Genomic DNA, 23,147 nt, shown 5'->3' on the forward strand with positions numbered 1-23,147 from the left:
GGCAAATTATTAAAAAATTCTATGGATTATAATTTAGACACCCCATCTACCTTAACGCTGATTGTACAACAAATTATGGATAAAAGACTGATGGCAGATCCAATATGCACTCTGAATACTTACCATCTACATTAGGTTTCTGCCAATCCACTAGAAAATGTGCAAAAATCGCTAACTTCAAAAACCAAATCATATCTGTAGTTTTGTAATATATATCTACAAAAATCAATTACTCTTTGAAGAATAAGTTGCAAAAAAGAAGAAGAAGATCATGACGGGTCATTCAACATGTATTATTCGCAGGTGAACGATATCTTCTCCACAAAGAAACGAATAAAACGAAGATAAACAATTATACTTCATTATGAACATAGAAGCACAATAAAACTTACCCTACACCGGGAAGATCGCAGGTGTATGTGAAGAGTAAGCAGATGTTCCTCCATATTCCATAGTTTGGCACCTGTCGCGCTGTTCACGGGAAAATAACAAGTCGGTGAAATGAAATTTTCGAGGGAAAGAGGATGGGATCGTGGTTATAACGATTGTTAAATATCTGTATTCATGTATGCCACAGATAATCCATTCTAGCTAAATGAACCCGTGGTTGTGTCCATAAAGTTAGCAACGGGATTACCCCAGCGTTACCACTTGGAACGGTTTGCGTAATAAGGTGTTATCAGTAATATTCTTTCAGGGAAATCATTATAGAAAATAAAAGCTCGGGTATGTTCCGGGATATATAAAGTCCGTGTATATCACCTGCATGAATGTGGTACATTTAAAACAGAAATGCACTATAGGTAATCTGAAATCATGTTGTTTGTAGTAAAGCTATGTTTCAAAAGACAATCCACGTCTATGTTTAGATTTACGTCAAGAAATGAGACGAACTGACCTGTTCTATTTTGTGTTGTTTTAACACTGTCCCAGAAAATATGTTTAATCCCGACCCTGTCTACATGCGCTTATCCCAAGTCAGAAGCCTATTGTTCACTAGCTGTCGTTCATTGCTGTGTACACTAACTACTTTTCGTTTATTTATTAGTTACTCTACATTAAAAGGGCGTTTGTTTTCCCGTTTGGTTGTTTTACAATTGTGATGGTATGCTTTTTTATAGGTTTCTATGCGGTATAGATTTTGTTAAATGTCAAACGTATCACAGTCACATAAAAACTTTACTAGACGTTGCTAATTTATAAGTTAAAACCATTTGTCTTTAATGGCAAGTTCTCACATTGACCATTTTACTCATTCCTCTTATCTTAATAGTAACAATATCTGTGGTAAGCCTTATTTTAAGTGAATAGAAAAGATGCATTCAACATAGTTATTAAACTTTTCGCATTGACAAGACATCATCTTTACAGCTGTTAATTCTTATTTCTTTTCATTTTTCATGAGATGATCCTGCATGATAAATTGATGGTTTCTAGTTTAACGTCCAAATAAAAACACATTTAATGCATATTCAGGACGAAATTATTATGTGAGTTTTTTGCAAGGAAGAACGACGGGTATGAATGTCGGTAAAATTTGACAATGGTATATTTAACAGGAGTTTGTATACTATTTTCAAACAGGCTAACCATTCCGTAAAGAGTCGACAAAAGGGTTTGCTTAAACGTTCAGAGAGCTCGGCTCTCTCTCACTCTGTTTACAATAGGCATCATACTTATTGTTTCCATTCTAGCCTGACGTTGATCCGGATTTAAACATCCGCCCAAACAAACGGATGCCTTCATTGGCAATAGTTTTACAACCGATGGGATAAGATCCGGTTGACCGTATTTATATATCACATCGGGTTAATTCTGTCTAAAATCTGGTTCATAGGGATACAGAAATCAATTTATCAAGAAAAGGGACACAGTCGGTTCACATAAGAATGCCGGTTGTTTGTCCTACAAACATTGCACATAAGTTGTCAGTCATTTATTAATATATATTTATTTATTCACAACCACTTAGTTGATGCTACTACTGGTGGAGTTCTCTCCTCAAAGTTATCATAAGGCCAGTAGTTGACATGAATTACCATTGATATTGTATTGATTATAAATTATCTGTTAACAAAACTTTTCTTCAACAGGAATAGACTACCTTAGCTGTTCTGGAATTCATTCATCATTAGTTCTTCATGTGATCATCATTTGTAGTTGTTTAAAATGTTTTATTGCGTACATCGCTTTATGTGTTCCAGTTTTAGAAGTTATATACAGGACAGTGTAGGAATCCGTGTTACTCTCCCATCTCTTCTGAGTGACGAAAACTGCTCGGCAGGGCGTGTGCACAACTGTAAGGAACATTCAGCGGACAAGTTGTCCAAATGAACAATTCGTGGCTAACCACAGCGTAAGTTACATTTAAAACATTACAAATTATGTCTTTACATCAGCGATGAACTGTTTAAATATAATTATCCTATGTTATAAAGAAACTATGAACATTTAACTGTTCAAACTGTTCGTATCTGCGATTTCACAATTTAATCCAGACAGAACCCGACGTGTGTAAGAATATGCATCTATCTATTATTATAAATAACATTTATAGCTTTATATCTACGAACTGTTTATCCGTATTTTTGGTAGACTTTAATTATCATTGAACACATTGTAAAATTGTATTTATATTTATATTTTCAGTTTTTCACCATTTGGATTGGTAGTGAATTAAAAGTCAGCTTCTGATTGTTTTATCTTTACTTAAACCCAGCAATCTTGGTTAAACTCGATGGTCCGGCCAGTACATGTGTTTAGTATAACATTTAGGAATTTTAGGTCCTCAATGCTCTTCATCTTCGTAGTGTGTTTTTCCTTTTTTCACCTTGTCGAATTGAGCGTCTTAGATTAGTCTTTTGTGGAATAAAAGCGTGTATAGCGTACTAAATTGCAATCCTGGTATATATGATGAGTTTTCTGTACATAATATAATAAATAAAAAAAAGTTTTGTATACATATATACGATATACATTAACTTATTTCATCATTTTACATGATAACACATCAGTTCTATGTCTGTACATATATAGATATTCAAAATGTATTACATTTTAACATATGTGATTCTTTTGATAAACAATTGTAAATCTACATTTTCTTAAATAATATACAACGCTAATAATTTGTTCTAGCCTCTTTTATCGTGCATATGTCTCTTATGCATGTTAGAAAAGAATCGTGTATTATGAAGTATCAATTATTCTTGAAAAAAACCACCTTCATTCCTGTTGACAATTATGGCGAGCACCCTCATAGCTGCTAAATCATGTTTGTTAAGCACAATTCAGTTAATTTAAAAGACGATTAAAAGAAAAAAAAGTAAAAAAAATTAATCGAAATCTAACACAAATAAAAAGAGACAGACAGTACAGAAGAAAGCCCTTATGTCATCTCAATCAGATGGTATTTGGAACCGAACAAATGATGAAGACACAATATACTGAAAAGTTATGATATAAACGATATGGACTAAATACAATCGATATACACCTTATTCGTTCCAGTGGAAAGTTCACAATGTGGAAGCTGAAACCGTCTATTTTGTCAAACATTTATTGTCATTGTCGAGATGTAAGTCAAGAGATGAGACAGAATTATCTGCTACTGTATCTGTGTTATCCTTTATATCATGTTCAATAGGATAGACGCTTTAAATAAAGTCATCAAACTTTAAAAAGATTATATGCTGCTATCTAAATAACTTACTTTGTTGTTAAAAATATTTAAACAAGGGTCTTTTTTATTAGTATTATCAATATCACCGATGGTTTAATATGTACATTGGATACTTTAGGCGCGTGTTCTGACAATTTATTTTCAGTGACATCGTACCACAGTTTGTGTCATAAAATATGCTCTTGTATATACTTTAAGCAGTCAATCCAAATTTGTATGATTAAGTTTGAAAGTGATAAACGGTATTGCAGATACTGTTTATTACAATCTTGTTCATTAGAATTGGAACAAAAAATGGCGAGAGGTTTTTTCATTCATGGCCTTTTAATTTATTGCATGAGGTTGAATAAAACATTTATATCACTTAATGCTTGTGAAGTTTTAAAAACAATATGACACCTGTTGCAACGCTTATTGTTTAAAGAAGAACCATGGCCCTATCGTTCTTTTTTATTTTTTCATTTTTTTTTTTTTTTTTTTAACGTGGATAATATATTTTATTGCACTCTATTGCTGTTAACAATTTACTTAGTGTACAGCATTGCACTAAGTATCCCTGATATATTAGTTATTAGGTATCCAGGGAGAATATCTAATAAAAGTAAATTGATGTTACATTATAATATCTAATAAAAGTAAATTGATGTTACATTACAATATTACAATATTTTAAATGATTTCATGTTTACCGGAGAATTTCACTTCCGTCCGATAGTGGTTTTTAATATTAGATAAATGTGCATTATATTTGCCATCATCATCTTTGTGATTTGGATAAATTTAATTCATAATACTTAGACAATTTGTCTAATTTGAAAGGTAAGTTGATCATAATTTTCGTGATGTTTTGAATCATAATCGAAGTTTTAACTTATTTGAAAACTGTGGTATTTTAGACTAAGATCATATATCTAAACTACCCAGGTAAACATGATTATACACAACATCAGAGTGTACAACACAAAGTTGTCAAAATCAAAAAAAAAAATAGTAAAAGAAGAAGACAACAAAAAGTGTGTATTAAACAATATTGAATAATATATTTTCATTTTTTTTTAACATGTGATAGATGTTAAAAGTACATTATTGTCACCTGACATGCTTAAGTCATGTGACTTAATACTTGGGTCATGTGACCTCAGGGATATATATTATTATTTATGATCATTTATGTAGTTTAGGGTTTTTATGATCAATTTACTGTTTTTTTTTTTTTAATTACATTATTGACTTCAACTATATATTTTATTTCTGCCTTGAATATTTTAAAGATATCTATTTTTGTTCTCTTTGAGTCAGAGATGTAATATGATTTGTAGATAGAAAAAAATATTACAGTCAAAAGGAAGTTAATTTCATAGTAAGCTTCATCATTTATTTTATATCCTACTATAAGATTTTCCATATTAAAATGCTTTCATTGAAACCTATAAATTTAAGAAGGTTCAATATTTTTTATATAAAATCACTGTTGTAACTGCAAGAAAATAAAAATGTTCATAATCTTCTTTTATACTGCAATGATTACATTTATTATCTGTGAGTATTTTCCATTTTACTAATAAATCATTGCATGGAAGTATATAGTGAATTAATTTCCATCTAAACATTTTCAGTTTATTGTCAGGTAAGTAGTTAAAAATGAAGTTGAAACAATTTTCTAGTTTGAAGTAAAGGTTTTTGGCAAACAATTTCTCCCACATTATAACTCCTATAGGTTTGTCTGGTTTGTTTTCATTTATAATAATGTTATAAATTTGTTTTGTACTCATTTTAGAATTAATTTCTTTATTAAGCATGATTTTTAGGCTATTTATAGTTTTATGAATATTAATTTTAGTTTTAGTTGAATTATCTTGATTTATTATGGTAAGCCATTGATTTGGTATTGCTTTTTTAATGCAGGATATCTGCCTGATCCAATCTTGTTTATTTTTTAGTTTAGAAAGTATATATGTTTCTGAAATTTGACCTCTATCATCTATGATGTCATTTATGAAAAACAAATTGCTTTTTACCCACTCTTCAAAAAATAAACATTTTCCATTTAGTCTGATAAAATTATTTCCCCATATAAATTGTTTTCTTATTTGTAGAAAGTCATGTGGGTATGATGACCCACCTCCTTTAACACTAATCCAAGTTTTAATTAATTCTTGGTAAAATTCTGGAACACTTTTGAAAATTGTTTTATCTAGATCATTTAGATTCATTAAAAATATGATCAAGTTATTACCAAATTTATTTAAATAAAATCTTGGTATAACTGTCCAATTGTCCATTTCGGTATTAAATAATTTTGTTATCCAGCCTATGTGTATGGATTTTATAAAAATATTAATGTCTATCATTTTAAGTCCCCCTTTTTTTGTACTCTGTTGTAAGATTTGATCTTTTAATTTTATCTCTTTTACCATTCCATATAAAATTGTATATGAGGGTTTTAAATTTCTGTAGCGAATCTTTTGGTATTACAGTATTTGATGCTATATATGTTAAGTTTGGTAGAATTACGGATTTAGTTACTACTATTCTCCCTTATATACTTAGTTTTCTTTTCTTCCAATTTGCTATTATTTTTTCACATTTCAATATTTGTTTTTCAATATTAAGATTTTGACATTCTGATTTATTATGTCCAAAGTAAATTCCCAAGCTTTTGATAGGTTTATTACTCCAATTGATATCTTCATATTTTTCTTTGCAGTGCTTTAATTTGCCAAGCCATATTCCTTCAGTGTTAGTTCTATTTAGTTTAAGGCCAGAGAAGTCACCAAATCTTTCAATTAAATTTAATGCAGCTGTAATGTCCTGTTTAGAATGTAGGAACAGAGTAGTATCGTCTGCTAGTTGACATATTTTTAGGGTATTAGTGCTGCTTTCTAGCTTAATTTCTAGTCCTTTAATATTTTTATTTTCTCTAATTTTTATAGCCATTATTTCTACAGCAAGAACAAAAAGTAACGAAGACAGCGGACAGCCTTGTTTAATACCACGGAATGCTTTAAATCGACTTGAAACCCAGCCATTATTAGTTGTACATCCCTTAATATCTGAATACATTAGTTGAATCCATTTTAAAAAACTTTCTTTAAAACCAATTTTTTTGAGTGTTTCATACATAAAGATCAACTCTAGAGAGTCAAAAGCTTTGCTAAAATCTTAAAATAAAACAGCTCCATCTATCTTGAGATTTTCTGAATACTCAATAGCATCTTGAATCTGTCTAATGTGGAAACCAATGTACCTATTTTTTATGTATCCTTTTTGATCTGAATATACCAGTTTATGAAGTAGTGGTTTAAGTCTTTGCGCTAAGGCATATGCCAGAAGTTTAACATCATAATTTAAAAGTGTTAAGGTCGATAATTATCAAGAGACAATGGGTCATTTTTTTTATAAATGAGTGATATAACGCCTATTTTTTGTGTGTTGGACAATTGTCCTTTAGTATAGCAATAGTTAAATGTTGATACAATTAAAGTTTTTAATTCTACCCAAAACTTTCTGTAAAATTCAACATTTAGTCCATCTAATCCTGGGGCACGGTTTAGTTTCATTTTGAATATAGCTTCTGTACATTCTTCTTCAGTTATTTCTCCTTTGCAAGCATCACTTTCACTTTCACTTAGTTTTTTATGTTTTTTAATATCCTTTAAATAATTTTGTGTTTTTTTGTAAGTTTGGATTTGTTGACGTGTATAAATCTTTATAATATTTTACTTCAAGGTTTAATATTTTTTCATGATCCCTAGTTATCTCCCCTTTTTCATCATATAGTTGTGTTATTGTTTTTTTGCTTTGTCTAGATTTCTCAAGACCTAAAAAATAAGCTGATTTTTTTTTCACGCTCTTCCACCCATTTTGCTCTAGCTCTAATTTGGTTACCCTTTATTTTTTCATAGTAAAGCTTTCCTAATTTTTCGTCTGTATATTCTATTGTTTGCAATAAACTTGTTTTAGTTCTATTATTGTTTTCCGTATCAGCTAGGATATTAAGTCTTTGTAAGTCTTTTTCTAAAATGTTTATATTATCTCTTTTTTCCTTAGCTTTAGATTTGCAATAATTAATTGAAATATCTCTTACTTCAGTTTTAAAGTTATCCCATAGTAGGTCGAGATCGGGATAATTTAGACTTTTATTTTTATAATTAGTTATCAAATTAGAAATTGTTTTCACATAGTCCTCATTATCTAATATACTGTTATTCAATTTCCAGTATCCCCTGCCTTTAGGACCTCTATTTATATCTATTTTTAATGAAACACAATTATGATCAGTATGTTGCAGAACTATAGGTCTTATGTCGCATGAAGTGGAGTTTTTGTAAACTTCAGGTCCTATTAAAAAATAGTCAATTCTTGTTGCTTCAGATCTATCTTTTCTACACCAAGTGAACTGTGTTTTATGTTTGTTTTTCTCTCTCCAAACATCTATAACTTTTAGTGATTTGATTAATTTGTTGAGGTTACAGACTGGTTTTTTATTTTTTGTTTGTTTAGATTAATTTTTTGAATCTATTTGAGCTAATATGTCATTAAAATCACCTCCCATGATTATTTGTCCTATGCTGTGTTTATCCACTAGTAATTTAATGTTCTTAAAAAAGTTATTTCTAGTGTGTGGGTTATTAGGTGCATATAAGTTGACTATAGTTAATATGTTGTCATTTACTTCTATATTTACAAGTAGAAATCTACCTTCTTCATCTTCAAAACTATCAATTAATTTCAAATTTAGTGTTTTTTTTTATCCAAATTGCAACACCTCGTGAATTGCTTGTTCCGTTACTTAATATAATTTGTCCCTCAAATTCATTTTTTAATTGAGTTGACATATTATTTACAAAGTGAGTTTCTTGCATTAATATGATATCAGATTTTTGTTGTTTTGACCATTCTATTAGTCTTTTTCTTTTTTCAGCCTTTTGTAGTCCTTTGCAGTTAATAGAACAAATGTGAAGATTATTCCAAATTTTCATACGATAGGTAAGTTTGTTTTATATTATTTTCGGAAAAATGAGGAGTTTCCATTCTATTTTTATAGACAGGTAACATGACCTGTTTCTGACCTAGATCGAAAACGATCACGTGGTATATATGTGTATAGTCTACAACGTGGATGTCGGAGATATTCTTGTTTATGTTTACAAAAGTGGTAGGCCTTTTACAGATTAGTTCGCTATTTAAGCATTCGTTTAAATGACATTTAAACAGTTCATTTAATAAAGAGTAATTAAACAATTCAATAGTTGCACAACATTCTCTAATGGTACAAAAAATTATGTACATTATTTCATGTGTCAATATATGGGTCATCATGGTGACTTTGTTTACAAACTTTGACATGCAATACAATGTGCAATTACATTCAGAGTTTGAAAAATAAAATTTACAATAATAACAGTTTGAAAAAATAAATAGACAGGTATATACAATAACATAAGTTAGCTGTTTAATTGAAAATAAATTCTGTGGTATATTACAATAGTGAATAATAGTTGTTTTCCAATTTATTGTAATAATGAGCTGACAGTAAATGACAAAAAGACAGTAAATTCTGTACATGTCATGAATATTATGAACAAAATCAGACTGAATTTGTATTGCTTTTAAGCTTTGTTTGAAATTGAATTTTTCTCTCTCTTTTAGGTTTGATATTATTTGATGATGAATGGTGTGACCATTCCAGTGACAAGTAGTTGAATGACTTTGAGTATTCATCTTTATGGAAGATAACAAACAGTATGAGAAGATGCTATCGAAATTTACATATAAACTTATGAAAAAACTTAAAATAGATATGTACAAATTCATGAGGTTTTTTTTTGTAGTTTTTTTTTAGATTTTATATTAAAAAGAATAAGTCTGTATAGTATTCTGGTCTTTATTTGGCATGACGTATAGGAAGCGGTTTTTGATCTTTTGTTTGCATTATTGCGGGTTCCATCGTGTAATTGCTCAGTATGTGTCACTGGTGATTTTTCGATGGCACGTCCCGATGTTGATTTTCCTGGCGTATTGACATGTTTATTTTCATTTTTTGTTGTTGAACGGGATTCCTGATTTGTGACTTGCATAAATTGTTTTTTCATTACGTGAAACACAAATAGTATGGGACTTTGCTGGATTTTTTTAAATTTCTGCATTGATGAAAAAGTTTCTAAAAGCTGTTTCAAAGCTGCAAGTGCATAGCTGGTACCCGTTACTGTTTAACATAACATGCGTTCACTACGTATTTCAACGACATCATGTGCCTCTGTGTTGTATTATATTAGTTAAACTTAATAACATAATTGCTACGTGATTTGTTAAATTCTTAAACTGTCAGGGGTTAAAAATTCCACTAGCCCCACGCCCGGGACTAGATCATTTACGCCTCGGGCAATTAAAATGTGTAATCCGATATGCCCGACGGACTAGTAACAAAAAATTCTTGACGTTTCCAAAATGGAAAGTGAAAAATCCCTTTATCACTATTCTATGTAAGCCATTTCAATTCAATTAAGTCATCCGGGATTCCAAGAATTTGAACTGGTTTGTACATATTTTAAAAATAGAACAAATAACTCTGGCATGTCTGGGTGGCCTGGTATCATGTGTTGATTGCAATTCTCGTACTTTAAATATCAATTTCTCATACCATAGCTTGGGGTATTGTACATTGCTTATCGTGCCGAGATTTCCAATTAACGGAATTTGGGGGTATGATGTATTGATTGGTATTGACCTGTCTTGTTGCACAGCTCTTGAACACGAAACCATGCAACAAAATATTTCTTAATATTTTAGTACGGGAACCCCAGGAACTTCGTCAGTTTCAACGAAAAACGGTAGATGAAGAGAGTAACGAGGCTGAAAATTCATCCCCCAAAAATGCTAAATACGACAGGAAAAGCCGCGAAAAAAAAAATAGTGTCCAGGAAAGCAGGGCTGTCAAGTCTTTAGCGCGAGACTCACACATTTTCATGCTTATTTGGCGGCATTTTCCTTTGATCTATTGTTTTTTCTCTTTGATCTTTACAATTTAGCAAAAAAAATCAAGCATTCACTTCCTGAAAAGTTGGCAGAACTGGGACACAATGATTCCCCTGGCAAGGTTGGCTGTTGCTGATGAAAAGAAAACCAGACAATGCTCTGTGAATATTGCCGTTAGTTGCCCCAAGAACGCCAATAAAAAGTCTGCTTTGAATGTGGGAACAACTGAGTTAGGTTAAGCACCAAAACAATAAATAACAGATCAACAAAAATTATCAAATACAGTGTATAATGTCCCCTTCAAAACAAAGGACACCCACTTTGTATTATGCAGCAAACTCTTGATTTTTAAGGCATACTAGGGCTAGAAGGTCAGTTTTGATGGACTAGCAGTTCTTCCAACAGGGCTAGTAAAGTCCTGCTGCCAATAAGTCCTGGGCTAGTTAGCTGTAACAAAAATTTTTAACCCCTGACTGTTAGACCTTTCTTTTTAAGAGTATACTGATGAAAAATACTCCAAAAATAATGTCAAGGAAACTTTATATATTCCGTTTGGAATGACTACTATTTCGCATGTGAAAAAAACCGAAACAGTGTCGCCTGTAAAATTTATACCTTTCACAGGAATGTGCCAACATTATAGTTCTATATACCCATTCTTTAATATTTCTCTCTGCAAATTAAAGAAATGTTTGACACACGCTCTTGAAAATATGAATGTTTTTGTACCAGTTACAAAGGTAATGAAATTTTTCGTGACCTCAAGAAACATGTTTTTTTTCAATTAGATTTGTTTTTCTAATTATGTATAACAACAAATATTGTTATGAGGATACATTGTATAACTGAGGAAAAATATTTTGTGGTGAAAAAAAGGGGACGATGGCACTTATTGGCACTTCTCTTCCATACAATCTTTTTTTTTAATTTACAAGAGACAATTGAATCATGTTGGTGTAAAAGCACTAACCGATGGGCTGATGGTAATCTCAATGAGGCGTCAATTCGTTGTCTCATTTAAAAAAATATATATCTTGCATAGCTTATTACCATAATGTCTTTATTTGCTGTTTATTACATTCATTTTTTAAGGTTTTTCGAGTTTTTATAGTTTTAAAGTTAATTGTCAAAATTGAAAAAAATGTTATATTATAATTCGTCTTATACATGTTATAATGTTGTAACAAGTATACAGACATTGACATTCTGAACAGTTTTGTTTTTTCAAAGTTTATGTATCTATTAACATTTGTAAGATGTAAAACTTCTATTTATATTTGTCAGATAATTCCTGATGAAGATAAATCAAGAAAAGCGCATAAGAATTTGTATATTTTTATTTCATCCTGTCGTTTTATTTTAGCCAAGGTTGTAATGTGTGTTATTTAATAACCACAATGAAATTGTTAAATAATAACATATACTAGTAGATACCACACAAGTTGATCTTGTGAAATTGCATCCACATTGGTTTCGTTGATTTATAAAAGATGAAGGACACCAGTTTATTGAACATCATATACAGTCCTTCGGTCTGATGAACTAAATATTAAAGAACCATGTTTATCTTTTATGCTTTGATACAGCTAATTGATTGCATCCCTAACATGCTAGAGTATTACTTAGTGGTTTTCCAATTTTAATTTGCTGTTTTCTTTTTTTGTTTGGCCAAATGAAACTTTCCAACGAAATTCAATAAGTCGTCTTCTTTCTTTTTATTTTCATTTCCTCCCGAATTAAAATCAGAAGATATTTTGACATTAACATTTAATACCAAATTAACATATGAGATAGTTTCTCCTATAAAAAAAGCACATTAGTAAAATAATGTGAACAATTGATGGTTCCGATTCACATGTAGTTTTCCTGTCCTACATGACGACATCGAATATCAAATATACTTCTTTTGAGAGGAAGTAAATACTTATTAACGAACAAGATCAATTATTTCCCTGTTCCTTGTTTTTATTGTTTGTAGACAAGGGTTAATGTTCATCGGTTTGATAATTTGTGAATTCTCAAAAAACATGGTCGTAAATATTGAATAAAATATGCTTTTACGTAGTTAATTTTACCACATCTACAGATTTTATGATCCAGATATAGACTTAAGGTAATCTTTTACGTTTGTGATGACTAATCTTTATTTTGATAGATTGTATTTATGAAGAGTGTTTTTGTTTACCTAATTATGATGCATCTATATCTTATCGGTAGTTTAGCAACAAAAATCAATATTTCTTTAGATTTTTGTAATTTTTATCAAAGTATTCAAATATCAAAATTCCAAATTGATGTTTGAATTTTTAAAAAAAATTTGAAATGTTAACTAAATAATTAATATTTTAAAATTCTTTATATCATTTTTGAATATGTTACTTTAGATAAACAAAACAAAAAGAAACGAAAAAAAGTGAAATGAACAGATACTGTTACTTAAAAGTTATTGCATACAATAAAACCAGAGGTAGACAGTTGTAAGCTGTGAAAATTGGATTACAAAATAAATATTTCTCAGACGGAAGTCTTTTAAAATTAAGAAAATATGGCTCTGATTATGATCATTCTTAGTTTGAAATAAAAAGACAAAATATATCAAATCAAATCAATTTAAAATTGCGCGGGTCTAAATCATTTATATAGGATTTCTCTATATGTTTCTATAAATGAACTTTATCTTATAGTTAACAGAAAAATAAAATAAAAAAGTGGGGTCACCGTTCATTTGCGCTCACAATCTGCCTTCGAAAGAAGCATACATTTTTGTACAGATTATTTTTTCTGTTGAAGTAATAGGAGAAATAAAGGTAATATCGAAATATAAAAAAGAAATTTATAACAGAAATCGCTAAAATTTTACAAAAATTAGTTTAAGTACAGCTTATATGGAAATTATATTAAAAAAGATAGGTCACCGATGAGTTGAAAAAGCTATTTCAATTTTAGAGCAAAAAAATGGCATTTTTCCACCAAAGGGAGATAATTTGGAACTTTTTCAATTTTGTATACATTTTGAAAGTCATCTGGGGCCAACACGAATTGATTGTTTTGAATAATTTTTGTACCATATGATGAAGTAACAACAACAAAAGAAAAGAAATAAAATTTGTAATAAAAAACAAATGTTTGATTTTATTCTGAAATTTTTATACCCTCGAGCCTCCTTAAAGACGTTCCGTGTGCAATAATTTTAAAAGTTCATATCAACGATAAACATATAATCAGTTGAAGTGACCAATCTAGATGGTAATCTATTAGGGAATCGGATATATATATATATATATATATATATGTGACTGTATCTTACATTAATTTGTAGGATCCTTTACTATAGATAATTTAGCTGATCTGTAAGAATAACATCTCCTTGCCTTATATATCATGTACTGTAGTACGACGCTAGATTAAAACTGACGTGAAAAGGTAACATTTTTATGAAGCCCAGGTGGTCGTGTGGTCTAGCGCACCGGTTACCAGTAACTATCATAGCCGCTTCAACTTGCATATTTTCTTTTTTGTCACTTAAATAGTCTGAAACACTGTTCCAAATAATATCTGTATAATCAAATAAAAGTCTGATAAAACTTCAATATATAGATGTACATACTTTCGTTTGTATTTGAATTTTAAAGGACGAAATACATTTAATCTAGATGTAATCTTTTCAGTTATCTTATTGACATGTACATGCTACGAACCATCCTCAAAAAAAGATTAAACCAAGGTGTTTTTGGCTTTCTACTTGTAAAATATATCATAATTCATATACAAAAGGGTGGTGTTGGGGTTTCATTGATATCTTGAAAATTGTGAAAGCTTCAGTCTGTTTTGCATTAAAGTTTAATAGCCATTGGATTGACCAATTGTTGATAGTCTCCATATCAGAATTAAGTTTGCTCGCTGCTGCATATTCGTCTTCAACTACTATTGAAAGGAAGCACATAGTTTTATATTACAGTCTGTCGTTACAATGTCATTTATATATACTAAGACAAGTAAGGTGCCTAGTATTAACCCTAAGGGGACGCAATCATTTACACCAAAGGTATCTTAAGATTGACCAGAAATAACAACTTTGCGTTTCCAATTTGACAAATAGCATATAAACCCCTCTACTAGGTTTTCTCTTATACCATCTTTTAAAAGTTTATAAATTATACCTTCATTCATTAATTTTAGAATCTCCAGACATGAAACTTGACTGGGCATTTGTTTTTATACTATATTTTGTCAAAAAGGTGACAAAATGCTTAAAACACAACGTTTCATACTCTGACTAATAATAGATAAATATAGGTTGCACTTTGTAATACCGCTGTAAAAACACGCCTCTTTTGGGGAGATCTTGATTATTCATAGAAAATTAATTTTGTTTACATACTGGTTCCCAGTTATGCTATTGGTGTTCCATCTCACAGAGACATAACTTGGGAATGGTACCAGAACATTTACAGGTGCATATTGTTATTATTGAGATCTGTGGTAACTTTCTTTATTTCGAGGTCGGAGTAGTTAAGAAAATTAGTGTTAGTTTAAACTCTGAGTAGTTCAGGGCATATAATCGTTGAAAATATGCCGCACAGCCCTATATTTTGATCCTTGAAAAAAATGAGGTGCAAATGAACTTTCAATTCAAGGATAAGTTTTTTTCAAAACTTCATAGTAAAAGTGGTACAGTTTGAGCCGTAAAAAGAATTCCTATGGGAAATTGCATTGTCATCATTTACAGAAATGCAGTCTATAGTTTGACACCAGTTCTCTATCACCACTTTTGAAAACTGTATAAAGCTTGCTAATTTCCAGTTTTCGGTATAAACAGCTTAACGCATAGATATTTTGAAAACCTAAGCTAAGGTCTACTTAACTCTCGAGCAGCGTACTTCATAAGCCTACAACTAATTTCACAAGGATCCGTCGCTTTAGTGATATCTAACGAAGACAAGTGTCAAACACGTCTTCTTCGGTTATTATGATATTGATTAAGATTGGTATATCATCGGACAGGGGGTATTAGGAAAAGACTTTAGAATCATCCACGGTCGCTTGCTTACAAAAGAAGGGATTAAATTTTCATTATCGTCTTCTCTATATAAATTTTAAACTAACTAAGGGGAGTAATTTGACACTTTCAAAGGGTGTCCAGATAGATTTCTCAAAAGCTTCAACTAGTTCTTAACATTTGTTTCTGGATTTTTCAATATATTTACCTGTTTGTTGAAAAAGTCAAGTTTAGCTGTTTTGATAAAATTTTTGCACTGATTCCTAACATATCGATATTTCCACCAAGAATCAAGAGTATATTTTTTTTTGCCTTGGTATGAAGTCTTTTTTCGGCGCCGAATTAGTTTTATTATATGACCAGTTAGCCATAGCGGGTCTTGAGATCTGATCTTGTTATTTTACAAGGTATATGTTTTGCTGCTATTTTTAAATATAGTTTCTTTAATATTTTTCAAGGCATCATTTACGTCATTATTATTAATGAATGTATTCCAATTGACTTCACTTTGATCAAGTCTGCGTGATTGTAGTTCCAAATCTTCCTACTAAAATTTTTTTTTTTTTTTTTTGCAAACTTATATTTGATTTTTTCGAAAATTCAAAAAATTGTCGTTGAAATCGCCATTTCTGCTTTTTGATAAATACCCGAATTGAAAGTATTTTTTATGGACACATTTGTTACATCCCAGTAGTGCACATTAGCACCAGGGGGTCTGTAAAATACCCCAATCTGACATTTTTGTGTGTGAATTTTATATCCAAAAACTCTCAAGATATAAGTGTTACACTGACCCAAAACCTATGAATGTACGCCAATAGTAACTTTCAGTTATTTATTTATAAATGTAGTGTTAAACGATCTTCAATTTCTTTCTCGAAAATTAGATTTTCATTTTTATAGATACTATATTTTCAGTTTAGAACTATGGATAACAGATAATGTGCTGACAAACAGAGAAAAACATTAGATTATAGTTAACATGTCATCCATAGTCTTAGTTATTATGACTGTACTGATCTCAAACTATTGTAAGTAAACAGGACGTCCACTACTACATGTACTATGTATTACAAAAGGTGTATATTTAACATTATAAACACTTTACTAATACAAGTAATGTAAATATAATCTAACACAAATACAATATAAGTAGAAGTTAACACTGATTTTTAATTATCATAGAATGTCAACTATCTGAAAATAATGATGCATCTTACTGGATTTTTTCTCTCTACATAAAGAATAATTGAATGAGATTTGTCATTATGTTTCTCTTACTGAAGATTCGTTTCGCTAGATGCATCATTCTTCTCTCTGAATAAAGATTTAATAAACAGTATTCAGCATTCATTATCTTTGCATAAAGATGCATTTGTTTTAACTATACTGATCATTTCCCTCTAGGAAACAAATTAGTCTTTCTTTCTGAATTAAGTTTGATTTAAAAATATTCACCATATTTGTTCTCTGAATAGAAATTCTTTTAACTAGATAAATCATACTTTATATATGAATAAAGATTGTTTTATTGGTATCTTTATCATTCTTTTTGTCTCTAAAAAATGCATTTGATAAAACTAGATTGATAATGCTTTTTATCTAAAACGGTCATTTTGATCTGATTATCATTCAGAGCCTCAACAAAAAAACTTTGAAATAACATTGATAATGTTAATTCATTGCAAATCCACTGTTACAAAATATTAAATTAATCAGAACAAAACTACGTTTTTGAATTTGCCTTCAAACGATTTTGATTCAAGTCCCACTGATAAATGTTATTTAGAAGAACTGCGTGTTATGGTCTACATTATTATTGGTGTAGTATCTTTAATGGTTTTAAGTGTTCACTTGTATTGAAATACTAAGGTTTTTCTACCTCAGGAATAGATTACCTTACTTTTAGAAGTTTTTGGTCCTCAATGATCTTCAACTTCATACTTTTTTTGCATGTTTATCATTTTTTTTATTCACGCGTCACTGATGAGTCTGATGTAGACAAAACCAGCGTCTGGCGTTATTATTAAATTTAAATACCGGTATCTTTGATAAGTATATTGCTGAACAGTTACCGAATACTTTTGCTAGAATCTCTCTGCTATTCGTACAATTGTTTGCAGTCGCCTCGAACCTGCAGTGAGTTATGAACCTTTGCTGCATTTCGATGGCCGCCACTTTGCGAGGCGAAAGCAGAAAATGAAACGTCGGGTTTTTTTTGTTTGTTTGTTTTTGGTTTTTTTTTGGGGGGGGGGGGGGGATTTCAACTGGTTATATCCAGTGCGTAAAGAAAATTGAGCCTCAATATTTGGTCATTTGTATAACTTTCAAAAAATAATTGCCGATAGAAATCTGAATGGTGGTCTGTTTTGTTTAAATGTTTGTTGATTTATGAATTCACGTTTCACAACTACAATCTGTGTTTTACATTAAAATTAAGATCATCTGAATATTCATATTATCAAGATGAATTCGAATTCGGTCATGCCATTTGACGGAGGTGATCTATTCTTGTAAGGGATAAATTCAGTGACACTACAAAGTTTAGGAATATTTGTTTTTCTTCATCTTCATTCATCAAATACTTATGTCAATAAAATTCAAATAAGACCATATTTAATTACTATGCACAAATTTAATATCACATATGCAAGTTACAACACCTCAACCGACTCCTGTTTGTGTCACTCAAAATATTTGAAAAATATCATCAAAGATACAATGCTTTTAAATTGGAACACCTGGTCTACATAAGACTCCTCAGTGGTGCTAGAATCAAACCAGTTACAAAACAAATACCTATAACTACGCACCTACTGCTTTTCAAATGTCTTAAGAATATTTTGTTTAGAGCTAAATCATTTGATTTTTTTTTCTTCTAAACTGCAATAAGGTTTTCACGTTATGGAATGTAACATATGTTTAGAGGCTTCAATCGATAATTTAATCAAATGGTTAAGCTTGATTTCTAATCCATCAATATATTACTATATTTATTACTATATATAATGTTGTATAAAGTTCTGATATGAATGGTTATAATCTTTATTTATCATGAACTTATGAACAATCATATGTGTATTACTCTTATCAACATAATATCCTAATGTTATATCATGCATGTTAATTTTGCATCCGAGTTGCTAACAATAGATCCCAAAAGTCCCGCAAAGTGTTAAAATATGTCTTGTTAATTTCAAAATTATACTTAACAAACAGTCAGGTGTTCTAAAGGGTCTTTATTGTGCACCTGTGATTTTGAGACAGACAGATGAAAGATTTCAAAATCGATTCTAAAACAAACTTCATAATACGCCGTTTCATAATCTAAAGGACTATGGGTAATCTCATTGTTCGTACACCAAAATCAAAATAACGTTACGTTATTGGTTGATTTTCCATTGTTTAGAACGTTTAAACCATCACAAAGTTTTGATGTTCGCTGTTGGAAATATTACCCAGGATGCATTAATTTCTGAAACGGCGCATTTCTAAGCAATATTATCTGCCTCATCATATGGCGTAAATATTTCACAAAACATAAAGTTACTCTCGTTTATATAGAGGGTTGTGCAAATAAAAAAATATAGAGCGATGAAGGAAAAAAAGATTAACCGCGATTAACATCTTCTGTCTGTACATACGTATAAATAACATCAATACGATTTGTTAAACCGGTGCGATGTTCTTGTGTCCTAGCGATCAAATTGGCGGTTTTAGATCTTAAGATACCATACTTGTCACCCGATCAGTAGATGAACTGATAGTGTCCTTTCCCGATTATGACATTTTACTTATTGACAATAACAATGCCAAGAAACGCGTAGCAAAACTACTGTGTCTACGCACCAGGGTTTAATCTCTTTAGGGATTTCTTGCGATTTTCTCATTTTCCATTGTTTTTTTTGTTTTTTTGTTTATACATTGATATTCATTTTATAATCAGGATAACTTATTACGCGAGTTAAACATAAAAAAAAGTTCTGTCTAATTATAAAGGAGTAGGTTCAGTAAGACCCCTTTTTGGCCCCAAAATATAGCAGTTTTACCAAATTGTGGAATTGTAATCTTTTAGCTTTTTATTGGAAAGTAGAATGCGTCTGCTACATAAATATTGGCTGATTTTGACGATGCAATGTACATATATCGGGTACTTGCATCATTAAGTCATGTTAAATTACTGAAATCTTCACAATTTTAGCATTTTAGTTAAATTAAGACGGTTTCCGTCTTAAATGAAAGTGGCCGCATTCGTATTTATACATAATATGGAAATGTAATTTGTATTTGATGATAATACATAACATTTATAAAGGTTGAGGATGAACACGGATGCGGCCACTTTCATTTTTGACAAAAAACATCTGAAAAGTGACCTTATTTTTGCATATTTGATAGATTTTTCATATTTATGCTTGAATAGGACCGTTTTTAATGACTAAATCGGTTAAAATCTTTCACAAAAACTAATAAAAGCAATTGAAACAGACACTTAAGTCTTTAAAATGTGTCCAAAATCTTTCGCAAGATGAACCTGAAATTGAGGACAAAATCGGCCATTACCGTACCTACTCCTTTGTATGTATCTTCGTTATAATGTTTTATTAAAATCACTGTTTTTACTTATTTTTTTATGATAATTTCTAGTTTGTTTTCAACAATGTTATGCCATACAAAAGTATTTCAAGGAAGGTTCAACAGCAATCCTGCAGTGTCCATACCAGTCTGATAATTTTCCGTTAATTTGGATGAAAGGAAGACAATTGAAGTTAATAAGCAGTAACAATCAGATCATGACCAAAGACCAACAACATAAACTTTCAGTAATGGGCAATCACAGTTTGGGTGAATATAACCTTGCGATTCACAATTTTACCAAATCTGATGAAGGAATTTACAGATGTCAAGGAATCTCAGAACAGACAGCTTTTGCTGCAGATATAACGATTGTTTTGGCTAGTATGTAGCATTTTCTACGTTTGTTATGGCACTTAGGATATATTCATGCTTTAAAGATAATAATACCAATAGCAATCATAATAATTATCTTTTCTTGATAGCTCAGACAATAAAAGCTAAAAGGGAATTATCTTTATTTTTCATATATATTTTCTGCGCTTATCGACACTCTGTGTTATTCAATTTATTTATCTTTTTAACATATAGCGAACAAAAAAGGGCAATGCCTACTTTATCATTCAAATTAAAAAATATGATATAAGTAACATTACGAAGAAAGCACTTTCCATTATCTCAAGCCCGCCCACTGTCAGCACTTTTGAGTCAGCATGAATAATCTTGATATTCCTATATATTGCTATCCTTAGCTTTTTTTTTGTAAAACGTTTTTATAATTAAATATTTGATTTGGTCTTACAACTTTTTTCTTTCGATTGCAATGTATACAATGTAGGCGTAACACACATCTTGTGTATCAGTTCTATCCATTGTATTTTCAGTGCGTTTCTTGTCATCTAATAATGTTATGATAACAGAGGGTTATTAATAGCTGAAATACTTCATACAACATTATCAAAAGCATTTATCGTTGTATTATCCATATAAATGTTATTACCTAATAGAAACGTGACCACCTAGTGCATATAACTATATCTTATTTTATCTAGTGTTTGGATTTATTCGGTCACAATATTTAGTTATTCCAATTTAGGTGTATATCAAAACGTATGACTGCCATACTGCGCCATCTCTTAACCTTTTGAGAAATACTTTATTGATTTATTATATAAAAAAAAGAATTTATTTGTTGCTGTCTCATTCTCTGTTTTTTTAAGCAAATAAAATAACAAAAAAGGTATACAAAATTAAACATAATAATATACGAAAGTATTTTCCATGTTCAGATTGAATATTAAAATGTCGTATAAAGACCAATTTAAGGGCTCATTTCATTTATTAACCGGTATAAAAAGTAAAACAGAGAACTAACTAATATTCAACGTGACCTACATTATGTAAAGCTACGTTATCAACTAAAAAACATATAATAGTACATATTTTGATTTAATTATTTTTTACTATTACCTTTAGTTAAACGGTATCCAAAACAAATGTAACAGCTGTATGAATACAAATAAAATTCATGTTCGTGCTTTCCTCTTCATTATGCAGAAAGAGATAAGAGAATTAACACATATCTAATAAATGATAACCTGGTTACAAAGGTATCGTTTATTGTATACACAATCTAGTTATCTAGGTAGGTAACTACCCAAGATTAATATTCAAAATGTCTTCTTTATATTAGTATTTTATAATTGCATTATCCGTAACAACATGAGTGGTGTGAACAGGTTAAGGGCTGTATCGACTCTCGTCATCTACTTAAACAACACTGAAAGTCAATCTGATTTCGAAAAGAAATATTTTCTACTAGTATTTGGATTACTTTTTTAACACCAATTAAACATATAATAGACATTTCAAAGAGAGAAGCTTTCAATTTTCATCTTTATTCACTACAAACTTTTAGAAATAATGCTCTATTTATATAATGTTTATACAGATAGACATGACCACCTTGTCAACAGAATTGTTGTCAACTATATTTATTATTTTTCTGTCACATTGTATTCAATTTCTCCTATTTAGAGGTATATCTACACGACTGCGTAATCTCTTTTCCGTTTGTGCAAAAAATTGTAGCGTTGTATTATGTAAAAATAATATTGCATTATAAGCTGTCTGGTCCTCTCCGACTCTTTAAGCAAACGTTAAATAATACATAAAATTACAAAATTAAATTAATGAATACCGAATGAAAATTTGTGCGGTTAGATCGATCTCTGAAATGTTGATGAACAGTGTAATAAGACGTGCGAATCAAGGTACTTCATTTTCACTGTCGAATGAGAGTTTGTCTATTGTATAATAAATGATGATGGAAAAAACTGCGTTTGTTTTCTTTTTGAAAAAACAAATACTTGTAATTGATTTGAGAGTATGTTTGAACACAATTTCATAAGAACTTAACTTATTAATGTATAATAACAGGATTAAAGTCCAAAAAAGTACTAAAATCAGCTGAATCTATAATATTGAAAACTAAATTCGAATCATTTAAACAATTACTGGGATCATTTCTGATATGAAATTCTAAGAGGTGCAATGCATTTTCATTGTTGTTTTATATAGTTCAACATTTAACAACAGAAAATGGTCTTTTATCGACAATATTTACAATTTGAAATGAAAGCAGCAAGACATGGATGCTTACTGGAATATACACGGGTTTAACCAATGTATGGTTGATTTCGGGCGACGTGTGTTGTGTACCGTTTATAGATTTTTTTTCTGTAGTTTTTTGCGTGTTTTCGTCATAGTTCTATTCCATTCGTAAGTAAAACATTTAGGACATAATTTATGTAGCTGTTTATACTTGTTATATTGGAATACCTATCTTTAATTTTTTTAGCAAACCTTTGAAACTACTAAAACTTTTTGACATTGCTAACTTTGCGTATTATA

The 23,147-nt window shown here is 30.2% G+C and overlaps 2 protein-coding genes and 1 long non-coding RNA gene across 3 annotated transcripts in view; 2 read left to right on the plus strand and 1 right to left on the minus strand.

Moving 5' to 3' along the window:
• Positions 1-21,821, minus strand: part of LOC143076936 (uncharacterized) — a 39,216-nt gene extending 17,395 nt beyond the window's left edge. The window contains exons 1-2 of the mRNA XM_076252834.1: positions 21,705-21,821; positions 124-216 (exon numbers count right to left, since the gene is read on the minus strand). Of these exons, the coding sequence (XP_076108949.1) occupies positions 124-193 (70 nt within the window). The 5' untranslated portion in view covers positions 194-216; positions 21,705-21,821. The remainder of the gene's footprint in view (positions 1-123; positions 217-21,704) is intronic.
• LOC143076802 (uncharacterized) overlaps positions 1-23,147 on the plus strand; it is a 493,545-nt gene that overhangs the window by 415,293 nt on the left and 55,105 nt on the right. The window lies entirely within an intron of this gene.
• LOC143076801 (uncharacterized) lies at positions 4,310-9,555 on the plus strand. The gene is made up of 3 exons (XR_012978794.1): positions 4,310-4,501; positions 8,607-8,671; positions 9,335-9,555. It is a non-coding gene; the product is annotated as an uncharacterized LOC143076801 (long non-coding RNA).

The sequence above is a fragment of the Mytilus galloprovincialis genome, chromosome 5 (assembly GCF_965363235.1).
Source record: "Mytilus galloprovincialis chromosome 5, xbMytGall1.hap1.1, whole genome shotgun sequence".
In the NCBI taxonomy this organism is placed as follows: Eukaryota; Metazoa; Mollusca; class Bivalvia; order Mytilida; family Mytilidae; genus Mytilus; species Mytilus galloprovincialis.